The sequence below is a fragment of the Ptychodera flava genome, chromosome 16, assembly GCF_041260155.1.
Source record: "Ptychodera flava strain L36383 chromosome 16, AS_Pfla_20210202, whole genome shotgun sequence".
NCBI lineage: Eukaryota > Metazoa > Hemichordata > Enteropneusta > Ptychoderidae > Ptychodera > Ptychodera flava.
Window position 1 is genome coordinate 10260383 of NC_091943.1, and position 14618 is coordinate 10275000.

General features: G+C 36.8%; 2 protein-coding genes across 6 annotated transcripts in view; one reads left to right on the forward strand and one right to left on the reverse strand.

The window, feature by feature from the left end:
- LOC139152783 (SUN domain-containing ossification factor-like) overlaps positions 1-8057 on the forward strand; it is a 50980-nt gene extending 42923 nt beyond the window's left edge. For all 4 annotated transcript variants that reach the window (XM_070726116.1, XM_070726118.1, XM_070726115.1 and 1 more), the window contains 4 exons: positions 416-520; positions 1380-1635; positions 4074-4135; positions 4496-8057. In XM_070726116.1, coding sequence (XP_070582217.1) covers positions 416-520; positions 1380-1635; positions 4074-4135; positions 4496-4915 — 843 coding nt within the window. In that variant the 3' untranslated portion in view covers positions 4916-8057. The remainder of the gene's footprint in view (positions 1-415; positions 521-1379; positions 1636-4073; positions 4136-4495) is intronic.
- Positions 8058-10818: 2761 nt separating this feature from the next.
- LOC139152786 (complement factor B-like) overlaps positions 10819-14618 on the reverse strand; it is a 16278-nt gene continuing 12478 nt past the window's right edge. For both annotated transcript variants that reach the window (XR_011556705.1, XM_070726119.1), the window contains exon 11: positions 10819-12270. Coding sequence is in view for 1 of the 2 variants with exons in the window: in XM_070726119.1 (XP_070582220.1) it covers positions 11837-12270 (434 nt within the window). In the remaining variant the exon portion in view is untranslated. The remainder of the gene's footprint in view (positions 12271-14618) is intronic.

The following is a 14618-nucleotide window of genomic DNA, read 5'->3' on the forward strand; positions in this document are numbered from 1 at the left end:
GTTTCACAAATGCCATAATGAGTCTCACCACAATCTTTCCGCACACTGTGGTCTGACAAGTGCCATGATGAGTCTCACCATGGTCCCTCCACACACTGTAGCCTAACAAATGCCGTCATGGGTCTCACCACAATCCCTTCCCACACTCGGGTCTTACAAATGCCATTGTGGGTCTCTCAAAATCCTCTCCTCATACTTTGGTGTCACAAATGCCAGTGATGGGTCTCACCATAGTCCCTCCACACGCTGTGGTGTTACAAATGCCGTGATGAGACAGTCCCTCTCACCACATAACTGGTGCTTTCTTCCCTTTCCTTGTTCAGTGAGTCCATTGTCCTCTTACAGTGTTTACTATGTTTTCATTGATCAGTATTTACGCTATTGTTTTTACAAGTGTGCATGTTGTCTGTTTCAGGATCAAAGACAGCAGGCTGCAATAAGTAATCTTGAAGGTCAGCTAGCCAGACTAACTAATGTGGTTGAAAATGTTTCCAAGGAGATGAATTTGATGCAGAAACAGGTAAGTCTATCAGTGTCTGCTCTTTTTGATGAACTTTGGAAGACCTGATCGATACTGGATGACATCAAAGGAAGGGAAGATTGGGAATGTTGATAGCTAGATGAAAGTGAATAAGGGAGATTTAATGATTCTGGACACTGGCTGAAATTTTGGGGATGGGATTTAATTATTATGGAATCTCTGATGAAGTTTTGGGTGAGGGGGTCTGACGTGCCGTCGACTCTTAATCTCTGCGCCAGTTGTTGGTAACTGGTCTTTCCAGATCAACTTATTTGTAAGCTTATTCAAATTTTAACAAAATTATTATCTTTGTAATTTTTTGTTCATTAGTCACAGCCTTCTCAAAAAATTGATATTCCAATTGGCTTCACATTTGATTTGTTAGTCCTTAGGGGGACCTCATTTTGATTTATACAAATTTTAAGGAATTTTTCATGTTTGCATGATTATATACATTTCAATTGCTGTAGCCAAAGAGTTGTTGGCCTGAAAAATTACTTGTGTGATGGTTTTCAAGTTTTGTATATGAGACGGTACAGATTCATGAAGATGACCTGATTCAGATTCGTTTGAAGTATGATAAAATTGTACGCCATTTTTACGGTTTTTCCACAGTTGTAGCCGAAATTTTTTTGGTAGAAACAGCTCAACCAATTGCTTTCAAATTTGCCTTCTTTAACATTTCCTTTAAATCAATAAAATCAGGTTACTTTTTTCAGTGAGTTTTATTAATATCAAAGCTTAGAACCATTGGCTAGCATGTATCATTTACTCAGATACTCTCGAAACAAAAGATTCTTGAAGTCTGTCCTGTGTTATTATTTATTGTTATTTGGTTATTTTTGTCTTATTTCTGTAGATGATTGAGAGGCATTTCTTTCTGATGATACTGGAAGTGGTGTTTTTAAGTTTTCTGTTTTTGGTGTGTACAACAAAACATCAAAGGGTTCCCCATCATTTGGACCATGAACTGCAAATGGCCATCACTTCTGCATCAAATCCAAAGAAGAAAATTGAACGACGTAATTCTTCTGACGGAACAGTTGGTCATAAAAAGATGGAAATGAATACAGTTAAATGGAAACACCATGACGATAGAGATGTCAAAATCACTGGTAAGTTGTTCTGTTACATAGTGGAAGTTCTGTAAATTCACAATTCAAATTATATGCTAAGTTCAGTGAGTAGGATATTGTGAGTGGGATAACTTATGGGTTTAGTGAAAGGGATAACTGATAGGTTTCATCACAGGGATAACAGATATATATAGTGAAAGGGATAACTGATGGGTTTAGTGAAACAGATAACTTACGGGTTTAGTGAAACAGATAACTTATGGGTTTAGTGAAAGGGATAACTGATGGGTTTAGTGAAAGGGATAACTGAGAGCTTTCATCACAGGGATAACAGATATATATAGTGAAAGGGATAACTGATGGGTTTAGTGAAACAGATAACTTACGGGTTTAGTGAAACAGATAACTTATGGGTTTAGTGAAAGGGATAACTGATGGGTTTAGTGAAAGGGATAACTGATGGGTTTAGTCACAGGGATAACTGATAGGTTTCTTCAGGGATAACAGATATATATAGTGAAAGGGATAACTGATGGTGTTAGTCACAGGGATAACTGATAGGTTTCATCACAGGGATAACAGATATGTATAGTGAAAGGGATAACTGATGAGTAGTAAGAGGGATAACTGATGGGTTTAGTGAGAGGGATAACTGATGGGTTTAGTGAGAGGGATAACTGATGGGTTTAGTGAGAGGGATAACTGATGGGTTTAGTCAGAGGGATAACTGATGGGTTTAGTGAGAGAGATAACTGATAGGTTTCATCACAGGGATAACAGATATGTATAGTGAAAGGGATAACTGATGAGTAGTAAGAGGGATAACTGATGGGTTTAGTGAGAGGGATAACTGATGGGTTTAGTGAAAGGGATAACTTACGGGTTTAGTGAAACAGATAACTGAAGGGTTTAGTGAAAGGGATAACTGATGGGTTTAGTGAGAGAGATAACTGATAGGTTTCATCACAGGGATAACAGATATGTATAGTGAAAGGGATAACTGATGAGTAGTAAGAGGGATAACTGATGAGTAGTAAGAGGGATAACTGATGGGTTTAGTGAGAGGGATAACTGATAGGTTTAGTGAGAGGGATAACAGATATGTATAGTTAAAGGGATTACTGATGAGTAGTGAGAGGGATAACTGATGAGTAGTAAGAGGGGATAACTGATGGGTTTAGTGAGAGAGATAACTGATAGGTTTCATCACAGGGATAACAGATATGTATAGTGAAAGGGATAACTGATGAGTAGTAAGAGGGATAACTGATGGGTTTAGTGAGAGGGATAACTGATGGGTTCAGTGAGAGAGATGACTGATAGGTTTCATCACAGGGATAACAGATATGTATAGTGAAAGGGATAACTGATGGGTTTAGTGAGAGGGATAACTGATGGGTTTAGTGAGAGGGATAACTGATGGGTTTAGTGAGAGGGATAACTGATGGGTTTAGTCAGAGGGATAACTGATGGGTTTAGTCAGAGGGATAACTGATGGGTTTAGTGAAAGGGATAACTGATGGGTTTAGTGAGAGGGATAACTGATGGGTTTAGTGAGAGGGATAACTGATGGGTTTAGTGAGAGGGATAACTGATGGGTTCAGTCAGAGGGATAACTGATGGGTTTAGTCGGAGGGATGACAGATAGGACTGCTGATAGAGATTTATGTCTATAGTCTTCTAGTCACACAGATTCTCAATATGTGATCCATTGTACTCATCAGTTAGAAACCAATTCAAAAATTATTAGGCAGAGTTGTTGGCTCAGGAAAGATATTGTTTAACATTCGTTGGCAATACTGATCCAAACATCCAGCTCATTAACATTATGTCTTTATTAAAGCAATAACCCTGGTGAAAGACATGTATACATGGGATGTGGGTACAATGCACAACATACTGGTATAGCATAGACTGCTTAGCTTGTGGTATATAGAGTGAATTGTACCAAAATTTAGTGTACACCTGCTTTTGATGGGGGGATGTTGCTATTTGTAACAACATTTGTAATTATGGCATTAAAGCTGTTTCCTCAGTAGGTTTAGTGAGAAAACTTTTGGAAAAATGCCAGCCATTGATCCACCAGTCATTAACCCATTTGTCATTGACTTACTAACCTGTTGACCTGCCAGTCATTGATCCACCAGTCATCGACCCATTAGTCATCAACCAACCAGCCATTGACCCATTGGTCATTGACTTACCAGCTGTTGACCTACCAGCCATTGACCCACTGGTCATTGAGCCACAGGTCGTTGACCCACAAACCTTTGACCCTTACTCTATTCCTCATCCCAGTACTAAATGATAAGGTATGCTTGTCCATAGTGTAAATGCCTTGAGTTGGCTATCCTGATATCACTTAATAGGGATTAATTTAATTCCTGCTTTGAAGCATCAATGACTGAGAATTATGAGAGGATGGGATGAAATTTTCTTACAAAGAAATTCAAGAAATTTTGTATTTTATGTTTCAGGTGATTATAGTGATTTATTAATTGTAGAACCAACAAAACCTCTCTTGGACGTCCTTCATAAAGTAAGTCTCCACAGTATTGTAAAACTTTCAATGTAATGCTGTGGCTTATCACAGTTCGTGTATTTGTTTGTAAATAATGTACCACATACATTTTGTTCCTTTAAAATTTTGACCTGCATAAGTCTGGTGTTTGTGGCTGTATGCATTATCATAATTGCATAATGTTGTTCATATTTGCAAGAGTTTATGATATTTCACTTTAAATTCACTGTTGTTTTCATGGTGCCCATTAAAAAATGGAAATTTGAAAATTGTTTTTGTAATATGAGGACATATTTCCAGTGTGTGCATTGCTACATTTCAGCATAAATGTATTTTTTGATGTCATTGATAAATGAAATGTTTTTTTTTCTTCAACAGAGTGGAGATAAAGAGTTTGTCAAACAGCATGGAAGTAAGAAACACAAATCAAAACAGAAAACCAGAGACAGAGCAGGATCAGCATCATCATTTTCTCACTTTGAAGAAATCAAACCTTACAACAATCATATCAGCAGTGAATCAGGCAGCAATATAAGCAGTGCTGGACTTCTATTTGACGGACAAACAGACTTAGCAGGAAATATTAATGGCAATCGGACAAGTGGTGTATTGTGCAATGGTAAACATATTCCCAGGAGTAAAACAAGCCATCATTTTGATCACGTTGAGACATTGTATGAGGCACATGGTACTGCAAATACTGGAAAAGGATATGCTCGTGTATCTCCACCCAGCCAGTCTAGCAAACAGCGTAAACATACACATAACAAGAAAGATAGACTTCCACACTTCATTTAGCCATTTGGTAATACCAGTAAAGAACCTACAATAAGAGTCAAATGCTTTGGTCCAAAAATTTACCAGTAAATGTTACCGACTATTAAATGGCATTGAAATTATTGTGATTGTAAATTTTGGAAGGATTTGCAGAGAAATGAGATTTAATATAACTCTGATGAATGCAAAGTCAGTTTGGTAATTGACATTGATATTCTGTAGCTTGGCAAATCATAGCTACTGTCTATGGGCAAATACAACAGTTGTACAGCATTCAGTATACACTGCCAGTATTCATTGTACAATACAATACAATCATTATCATTACTGCAGTAGAATATACTGCGCTGTGGGTTTGTTTTATTCATTTGAAATGCAAACCTAAGCTGCATTATTTTGCATCAATATTTTACTGCTGCTTAGCAATATCATTTCAGTTTCCTGAGCTTTTAGCCAAGAAGTGTTGTAGCATTATAAGCATACACCAACAATGGCTTTCATTTAATTGACAAACAAAATCATTGCTGTCCAGCATGATGGTGTAGTGCCTATAGTGTAAAGATAGCTATGTTGTCTACAAAATGGAATAAATGCAGCCAGGCAGTACAAAAAATTCCAAGTGACATCCAATGTGATAATAGAGGATTTACAAGTATTTTCTTTCATGAAAATCCACAAATTAATAACCCACCTACCACCAAAGCTGCGTGGCTAATCTGTAATGTCACTATGTATACAAATATCAAAGAAAATAGTTCATACCTGCAAATTGGACAGTAGGACATCTATACAGCAGGTTGAATTGAGGTGAATGAAGTTTCGTTCCATGAATTTTTGAAATCAGAAAATAAATGGAAAACAACCTGAATAACACACAGAAGTGTAACATTTCATGTATTTTTGTTCCATAACAGAGTTTCTGGTTTTGTTCTCAAATCATGTTTAACCTGTTCACCCCCGATTCGCAGTCGACAGTTCTGCAATCCCCATTGATAACAATGGGTTTGGACCAAACTATGGTGGTGAAAGGGTTAAATGCAAAATGTTCAACTTATCAACATACAGTCTATGTGTGTGTAATGCTATTGTTGAATACTGAGTTTGAGACTAAACTATGATTTATTTGTCAACAATACCAGTTGTGTTGACGATACGAATACTATGTATTTCAACATACATTAGGGGCATTGTCCACACAAATACAAACTAAAACTTGTCATGTAGGAAAAAAGAGACTTGAGATTTTCAGGAAAGGAACCAAATACTGTATCATCGGTACTCTTCTATTCTAACCCTAACCTTTTCTCTAGCTGAGATATATGCATAACTCTGGATAAAATATGCCAAAGGTACAAGTAGCTTTGGTCTTTTTTTTAAAGTACTAAAACTTTTTTTTAAGTAATAAAACTAGCTGATGCTGATCCAGTTAGCCTGGCTGATGAACAAGACAAGTTGATAAGTTTGAATTGGAAGTGAGATCTGGCAACATTCATATCACTTGATTAAAAGTCAAAGTTGGCTGCAGCTTTTTGCATGATTGTTATGATTTCATTTTCAAACTACGACTAAGTCGTTTAACTGTACTTACTGAAAGATGAGTGTAAGATGAGTGTAAAAGTATTAATAACACTGGACTTGAACAGCATGACAAAGTTTGAACAAGATGAGTAATAAATAGGAGGCCTATTCAAATATGTCGGTGTGCATGCAAAGATGCTGAACACTGCTGGGCACAGAGTTGTCAAGTACTGGAACACATGTCACTGAGTGTGGGAAACCTGAGCTTTGTATTCTTACTTTTCTCGTAATTCAACAAGTTCTTGAAATTTATGCTGTACATGCTTTCTGTTCTGTCACAAACAAAATATTGTTGTACTAGAGTAGAAAGCTATCTCATTAAACAGATAAAATTCCTAAAATCTCTATGAAAATTGCACGATAGTTTGACATCAACTGATTTCAAAGACATCCAGCTCAGTGGCCTTTAAATGGAAAAAGACAGGAAGTTCCTTCAACTTTGCAATAAATAAGAATTTTCTGACTGAAAACTAAACGTCATCCTTTGTTGATCAAAGTTGAATGGTTAACGTTACTTTCTTGCACAGCCTTTCTGAATTTCAGTTGAAAAAAACATGTGTCTCTCAGGATCACAGCCACAAAATTGTTCATTTGCCCTGTTTTTGAAATTTGCTTTAATTTAGGAAGATGACAGCAAATTTTTTGTAATGGTTAAAGGTATACTGTCACCTGTTCCAATTTTGCCACAGTTACCATGGAAAGAGAAAATCTAACCAATCACAGATTTTAAGAGGGTGGCCGCTTTTGAGAAGCAGCGCCCTCACATGGGCATTTTGAATACCACGGAATGCCCCTTTGACCATATATGGGCATAGTTAGATTACAGGTGACTGTATACCTTTAAGTTAAAGGAATAAGTGAGTAATGAGTTGTACAAACTGCAGTTGTCCAGGGTTGATGATGAGTTGCCATCACATCATGTACAGTACTTTATCAAGTCTATGACAGTCATATCATCGTTTCATCAACACCAATGAGTTCAATTCAAATCTGCAAATCAACAGCATCTTATGTTGTTTCCTCTATAAGGTAGTTTGCACCTTGAAAGATATCTTTTGCTCAAACTTTCCTCAAGGAATCTTTCAACTATTCTCTTTCAAAATTGAGAATAAAAATTGGGGGTCACCGTGGAAATTTTGGTATGAGAGAAACAATTACTCAGATTTACCAATATTTGAAATTCAAAATTGCATCCATCCCTTTGGTAACTCCATGGAGAAAAATGAAATGTTTGATTTTCAAAAACAAAAGACAGTCAAAGTTTTCAAAATGAGCCCCCACAAGTTGACGATCAGAAAGAATTGGAAAAGTTTGAGGGGCCAAATATCTGTCCCCAAGGTGCGTTCTACTAATTGTTCCATTTTCTATAATTGATGAATGAGATTTTGAACATTTTTGTGCAGAAAACTAAAACTTAAAGGTTCTGGAAAAATGTAGAAAGCATGAAACAAAGAAATCTTCTTTCAATGCATGGACGAAGTCTGCCTGGTGAAATATTTTTGAGTTCTGTTATTTGTAAATATTTTAATGGCATTACTGTTTACTACCAGATGAAGCATATTAAAACTTTGTTTCTGAAGTATGAGATTGCGCTAATGTGGTGTATTTTTTGCTGAAGTATGAGATTTGCTGATGTGGTGTATTTTTCTGCTGATACTCTTCTGTATCAGTGTTTGCAGTTAAGAACAGTGGTTCTTTTCAATGTTGCTACAACTCTCAATCAAATTCAGTGTTGCAATTCTCACATTATATACTATAGCCCAAACATGGGACTATGTGCCCGTGGGTAGGCAGGTGACCAGTCTCCTGCATCAAGAGTACGCAGTCCCTTGTTTGGGCTATAATGCTTTTAGTACATGCTTCTCTTACATAGTTTTCATTCCAAATCTTGGGGTTTACGTACGAATGACAATCGTATGCTTTTTCATATATTTCCATTTTAGATGAAACTTTGTGGAAAACATGGAACGATTTTCATCATAGAAAGGTGCATTGATGTTTTTGAATGACTCTTTATGCAGCTTATGGGACTTTTGTAAAATCTGTTTTTCGTATGCAAAAAATAACGTTTTAATTTTGAAAGCCTGAAGTTGTCAAGTTGAAAATGGTTCTGGTTCACTTTCAGTCAAGTGATGACTATACAACCTGCGACATCAATATCAAGCTACCATTGAATCCTATGGAGCACAAAACTTTCAATATATGAGGCACGTAATGTCTTTTACGGGTCATGCATTTGATTGTTTTATTTTTAAGTCCATCATCATTCTTACAGTCCACACAGTGTACTGTTCTGAAGTCAGTTTCAACACTGTGGATGAAATTTCCATGCACCCCAACCATCACCACCAAATGCAGAAAATGCAGAAATTGATGAGACTTGTTTATCACATTCTTGGTGTGCCATCATCTGATGACATTTTAGTATTTGATGTTAGTCCGTGTGTGTCACAATCAAAGGATTAAACGTTACATCAGTGATTACACTGGACATTTCAAGATCAGAACAAAATTTACCATTGGCGGCAAATGTTGACCTGATGGAATATTTCCATTTTGAATAAAGCAAGAGTTTACAGATGTTGAGTATGTCACAGCCAATCTTATGCTGTCAATTTTTAGTCAATATTCACCCTTCAAGGCAAGAGTATTTTAGATGATGACATAAACTCTGGCCTCAAGCAATCAGATGGTTGGATATGCTTAATATTCACCCCTCAAGCCCGGAGTCTTCTAGATGATAATATAAGCCCTGGCCTTAGCCAATCAGATGGCTGGATATGTTTAATATTCACCCCTCAAGCCCGGAGTCTTCTAGATGATAATATAAGCCCTGGCCTTAGCCAATCAGATGGCTGGATATGTTTAATATTCACCCCTCCTGCCCAGAGTCTTCTAGATGGTAATATAAGCCCTGGCGTTAGCCAATCAGATGGCTGGATATGGTTATCATTTAGCCCGCAAGGCCACAGTCTTCTACATTACCAGATAATGCAAATCTTGGCCTTTCAATCAGATGGCTGGATTCTAACAAGACATTGTGATGAGATTCATCGACTTTTATTTACATTGGCTATGACAGTTACATACGCCAAGTACTATAATATCATTCAGCTGTTAAACTTAGGAGAGTTTCACTATCTCATGGTACAAACTGTCCATGGCAAACTTCCATCAGCGGTGTAACAGTGCATGAGACACTCACACAGATAACTTCCACATGGACAAAACAATTGATAAATGCACAGAAGTTAATAACTATACACGATCCAGAGTAGTACAGACAGTTGTCATTTTGTTCTACTTAATGAGTGTAAAGCTCAATTAAAGGCCCAATAGCTGTATCTTTTAGCATTATTTTTCTGATTTTACTTCCAAACTAATACGAGTTGGTGGAAATGTACTCATTGCGGGCTGTTTATAATTTGTCCAGAGGGACTGCATGTGCAATTTTGAGCATGATAAATAATAAATGTTTGCCCAAACATAAAATGGCGCCCTCAAACAAATAAAGCAAAAAGCGCTGTACATCGTGTATATAGTTATTGGAATCTTCATAGAAACAACAGAGTAGTAAAATTTAATGCATAGTGCTGAATGATTTCTACTGGGACATCATCATATGCTTGGTTTTCTTTGCAATATTACCAGTTTTTGAAAATGGCGGTAAATCAAAATAACTGTTGAAATTTGAATTTCCTTGTCCAATTTTTCAGTAGTAAAGGACTATCAAGAAAACCACAGAAAACAGAAAGCCTTTTCAGTCAACAATTTTCAAGAGTTACAGCTACAGGGGCTTTAATCCTTTCACCACCATGGTTTGTCCCAAATCCATTGTTTTCTATGGTAAAATTGGACCTCTACACAGAGAACTGGAGGTGAAAGGGTTAAGCTGATAAGGAAGAGTTTATTCAACCAGTTCTAGAGCAACTGAACAATAGCTGAAGCAATAGCAATAGTTATCAGTAAGCTATAGCAATCATCATCAGTAAGCTGTAAAAGTGTCTCCACGAGTGCGTGCGACTCTCTTTGAAAATTAGACATATTCAAAAACATCAGGCCCTAGGACTTTTATCTCTTACACAATGTTGCATTTGAAATAACACCTGTACCAAACTTTCATGTCATTTATGAACTTCTTAATTGTGAAATCATGATTTGATAGCAAATGAAGGACCTAATGGAAGAAAATTAGCATATTTAATGTAATTAGTCACTGTGCTTTGCTCATTGTTATTTGCCACTAAATTTACCAATATCCACTAAGAGGTCTTGAATCTACTACCAAATACCCTAGCTTCTCATTATGAGCTGTAATTGTCAGAAAATAATCATAAAGAGGCATCTTGTCAGTTTCACTGTGCATGGTAAATACATAGTAGATACAAAATACAATTTTATTAAATTATACGTAAGTGCACGGTTAAATAATCCACAATTTTGAAGAGATCAACTATTTTACACTTGTACATGTGTTCTGAACAAATGCAACAGTCAAAAGCGTACAGCAATTTCCTGAAAGCAACATTCCAACCTCAGTGTTATTGTACACATCACTGTCAGCAAAGTTGAATGGGTAAATTCTTGCTTCATTTCTATCAGATTTTGTCATTACGTTGAACTTTAAATAGAAATTTAAAATGAATCTACATTTCATTTTAAACTTTAAATAGAAATTGAAAGGAATACAGATTTCAAACAATTGCTAGGATCACATAACTGTCAACATTTTCTCAATTGATATTTTATTATATGATATTATAAAAACCACTGACAGATGATCAGGTTATCGACATAGACTGAGTAAATCACTCTGGCCCTATTCTTCATTCAGATTGTGGTGTTCTGCGCTGGCTTTACTTTTGAGTATACAGAAATTGCTGTACAATCGTACAAACTGAAATGTTGATAATTAAAACATCTAACTGCTCAAGGCAAGGAAAAATCTACTATGCAATGTAATATGATTAATATATGTACTGATGCTAAATTTCATATCTGATCAATGCTTACAAAATATCGTCATGCATATTCTCTTTCAAAATATCTTGTGTATTGCATAGGGTCAATAAAATGTATAAATAGCTGGTTACATACATGAAATTTTTAGTAGAAAATTAAGATGTAAATGTCAGCTACATATTGAAGACTGATATCTTGCAGTTGTAAAGGTGAAAATATTCAGCATCGAGTGCCCACAACTCTCAGTCCAGAAAGTTGAAATGTTAATGTCAAACTGTCATATATACTGTTTTACAGAGAACATTTTTTTCTCTCACGAAATTCACGTCCACTGACAGTAGTGTTATCAAGCTGAGGATAAACCTAGTCAATGCCAGCTTCCTGTCTCTCAGCCATTTTAATTTATACTGTATTTAGGTTGATCCAATCTGTAAGTCTTGGTAAATGACTATAGTAACCATAATTTCCCCGTTGTGCACATCCAAACCCCCAGCTGACAATACCAATTTGAACCCATCGGGAGGTTCTGTCATTTGGGTCTTCTAATTCACGCACAATTGGACCACCAGAATCTCCCTGACAACTATCTTTTATTTCAAATTCATCAGGTTCAGGAGCTCCAGAACCAGCACAAAACATCCGAGGTGTGTAATGATGAGCCGAATCCCGCCCAGTATGTTCGATACTTTGTTGACATATTTCATCAGATTGGATAGGGATTGCTACTTGTTGTAGATCACTTTCAAAAACTACAATTCTGTTATCATTCTCTGTCCGTGGCCGAGAATGACCCCATCCAGTTACAACGGCATATTTCCTTGGGACAATTAATTCAGCTGAAATAAAATAAAATAAAGTAAAAATCTTGAATACATGCATAACAATGCACTGTGCAAACAAAACAGAAATCATACTACATGTCTCTTTAAAGTTGCAATATGGATCAGAATTGACCTTCAAATTTCGAAGATTTAACTTTAGGCCCCCCTATAGAAAAATCCATGACAGTTTCATTTGCAGATTCGACCATTTACAGGAACACGGGGATGGCTCTAATTTGAGTAAATTGATTTAATTACCGAATAAATTGCTGTTTTGGTACGTACTGATTGCGAGAGTAAAGCACAGAATTTGAAACGTCATTTTTACTATTTGAATATATACGCATGCGCATTTGGTGCATGGTAACGGTTTGCGAAATAGCAACATCGTGTCAACGTGCCTAGCTAGCCTTCCAACGGGAAAGCGGTCAGGTCTCTGCCCGCGCCCTGGGTCTCTGCTTACTGATTCAGCCTGGTAAAAATGGAAGATTTTAGCCAAAAATGTCGGCAAAATAAACTTTGTTAATATTGTTTTGTCAGATCGAAAGATGGAACCAGAAAAAAGAGTGACACGCGACTATTGCACCACGTCGAGGAGGCAGACTGTGTCTACAGTTTCTCGCGAAAACACCAACGTCGCCACTGTGTGATGATCAACTTCGCTAGCCAGCGATGTTTCCTCGGGCAACGATTTGTAATGTGATGAACCGGGCCGTAGGGGCCGTAGTCCCTCCGCAAGGAATAACTTAGATCTGTTAGCATTCAATGATAATCTATATCCTTCAGGTCAAATACGCATTTTTCGGAAACAAAGAAAAACTGCAGTCTCCATCATTAATGGCATGGTCTTATTTACGACGCGTCGATCGACGCGCTGACATGGCCATGCAAGACCAGTCTGAGGGGCAAGACAGCTGCCGAACTTCTGCAGTGGTGGATGATACCGTATGCTGAAGTGGGCAAAGCTTTCAAATAAATATAGTGTGCAGATACCTCCAGTACCTCGCATTTTAACATGAAAAATGTAACAACATACAACGGGGAGAGGATTGCGGAAACGCTGTCAGGTACGCGGTGAACACAACCAGATCGGTGTACGTGGTCTGGACGCTCGATCGATCGAACGTACACAGGTGCTTACGGCGCGGCACTGACATACGTGTATATCGGTGAGAAAAATCAATCACACGATCTTTTGTCGAGCTGCACTTTATCATATCGATATACTTATATTTCTGAAAGACTGTGATGCCACCAAAGTTAGGCAAACGCAAAATTTACAATAAATTATCATTATGTATGTCCAGTTCTGTCATCGTGTCAACATCGCCCCTCCAACGTGCACTCTATTGAGACGTCATCACTCTTGGTGGTACTTGTCACGTGCACAGTAGAAACGCCAATGTTTTTGTTTTGAAAGTTTGTTTACAAAACAGTTTTTCTAGGCGGCCGCAACGTATCAAAATGAACGTGTTTGAATGCCGGGATTGGTAAGAGGCTTAGCTAAGAAGAGTACTTCAACGTAGTATGGTCTATTTGCTCAAGTTTTACGAAAAAAAATCGACAATTTTGATCCATATTGCAACTTTAACATGATCAACAAGCTGGGACACGATCATTGTAATCAAAATTATGGGTCATAGAGAAATCGAAAGAGTATACAACAATGCATGGGTACGACAAGAGCTTGAATTTAGAAAATGTCAGGAACACCTTTTGGGCATCTTGTTGTTGTTTTCATCAAGTATTAATCACATCTAACAAATGGTCTTTAAAATGCATGATGGAATCCTGTGTATTTGCCTTTACTACGTGTTATGTCTACTTGGCATTTGATGAAAATTTGATGTCTTGCCTGTTGATTTTCATTTGCACATTGTGAAAAGTTGCCTCTTTAAGGTGGAGCTGCACGTAACACATTTTTTTAAAAGCAATATTTATCATCAAAGATGACAAGGAATCACACTCATACTATGTATATTTTCAATAAGAAGAGAATCTAGAGTTTAGTGTGGTAGCAATAGTTTACTTGAAGGATGAAAGTGGTGTATATTTGGGGTAAAAACCTGAATTTTGGTATAAATGATAAAAATCAATTGAAGTCAAAAACTTGATACTATATTTTGAATTTAATGTGTCACTTGAAACAAGAGTAGATGTAGAAAAAACACAACTATTTTATTTTGCATTATCTATCCATTCTAAAATGGCACGGGTTGAAAAACTGACATTCAAAAAAGTGATTAAAATCATGATAAGCAAAATTACTATGCCTCTTATTCAAAATGTAAAGACTTTATTGCCAAACAAAATAGCCTTTTTTTATACCGGTAGTATTAAAGAACATAATGTGAAAATTTCAT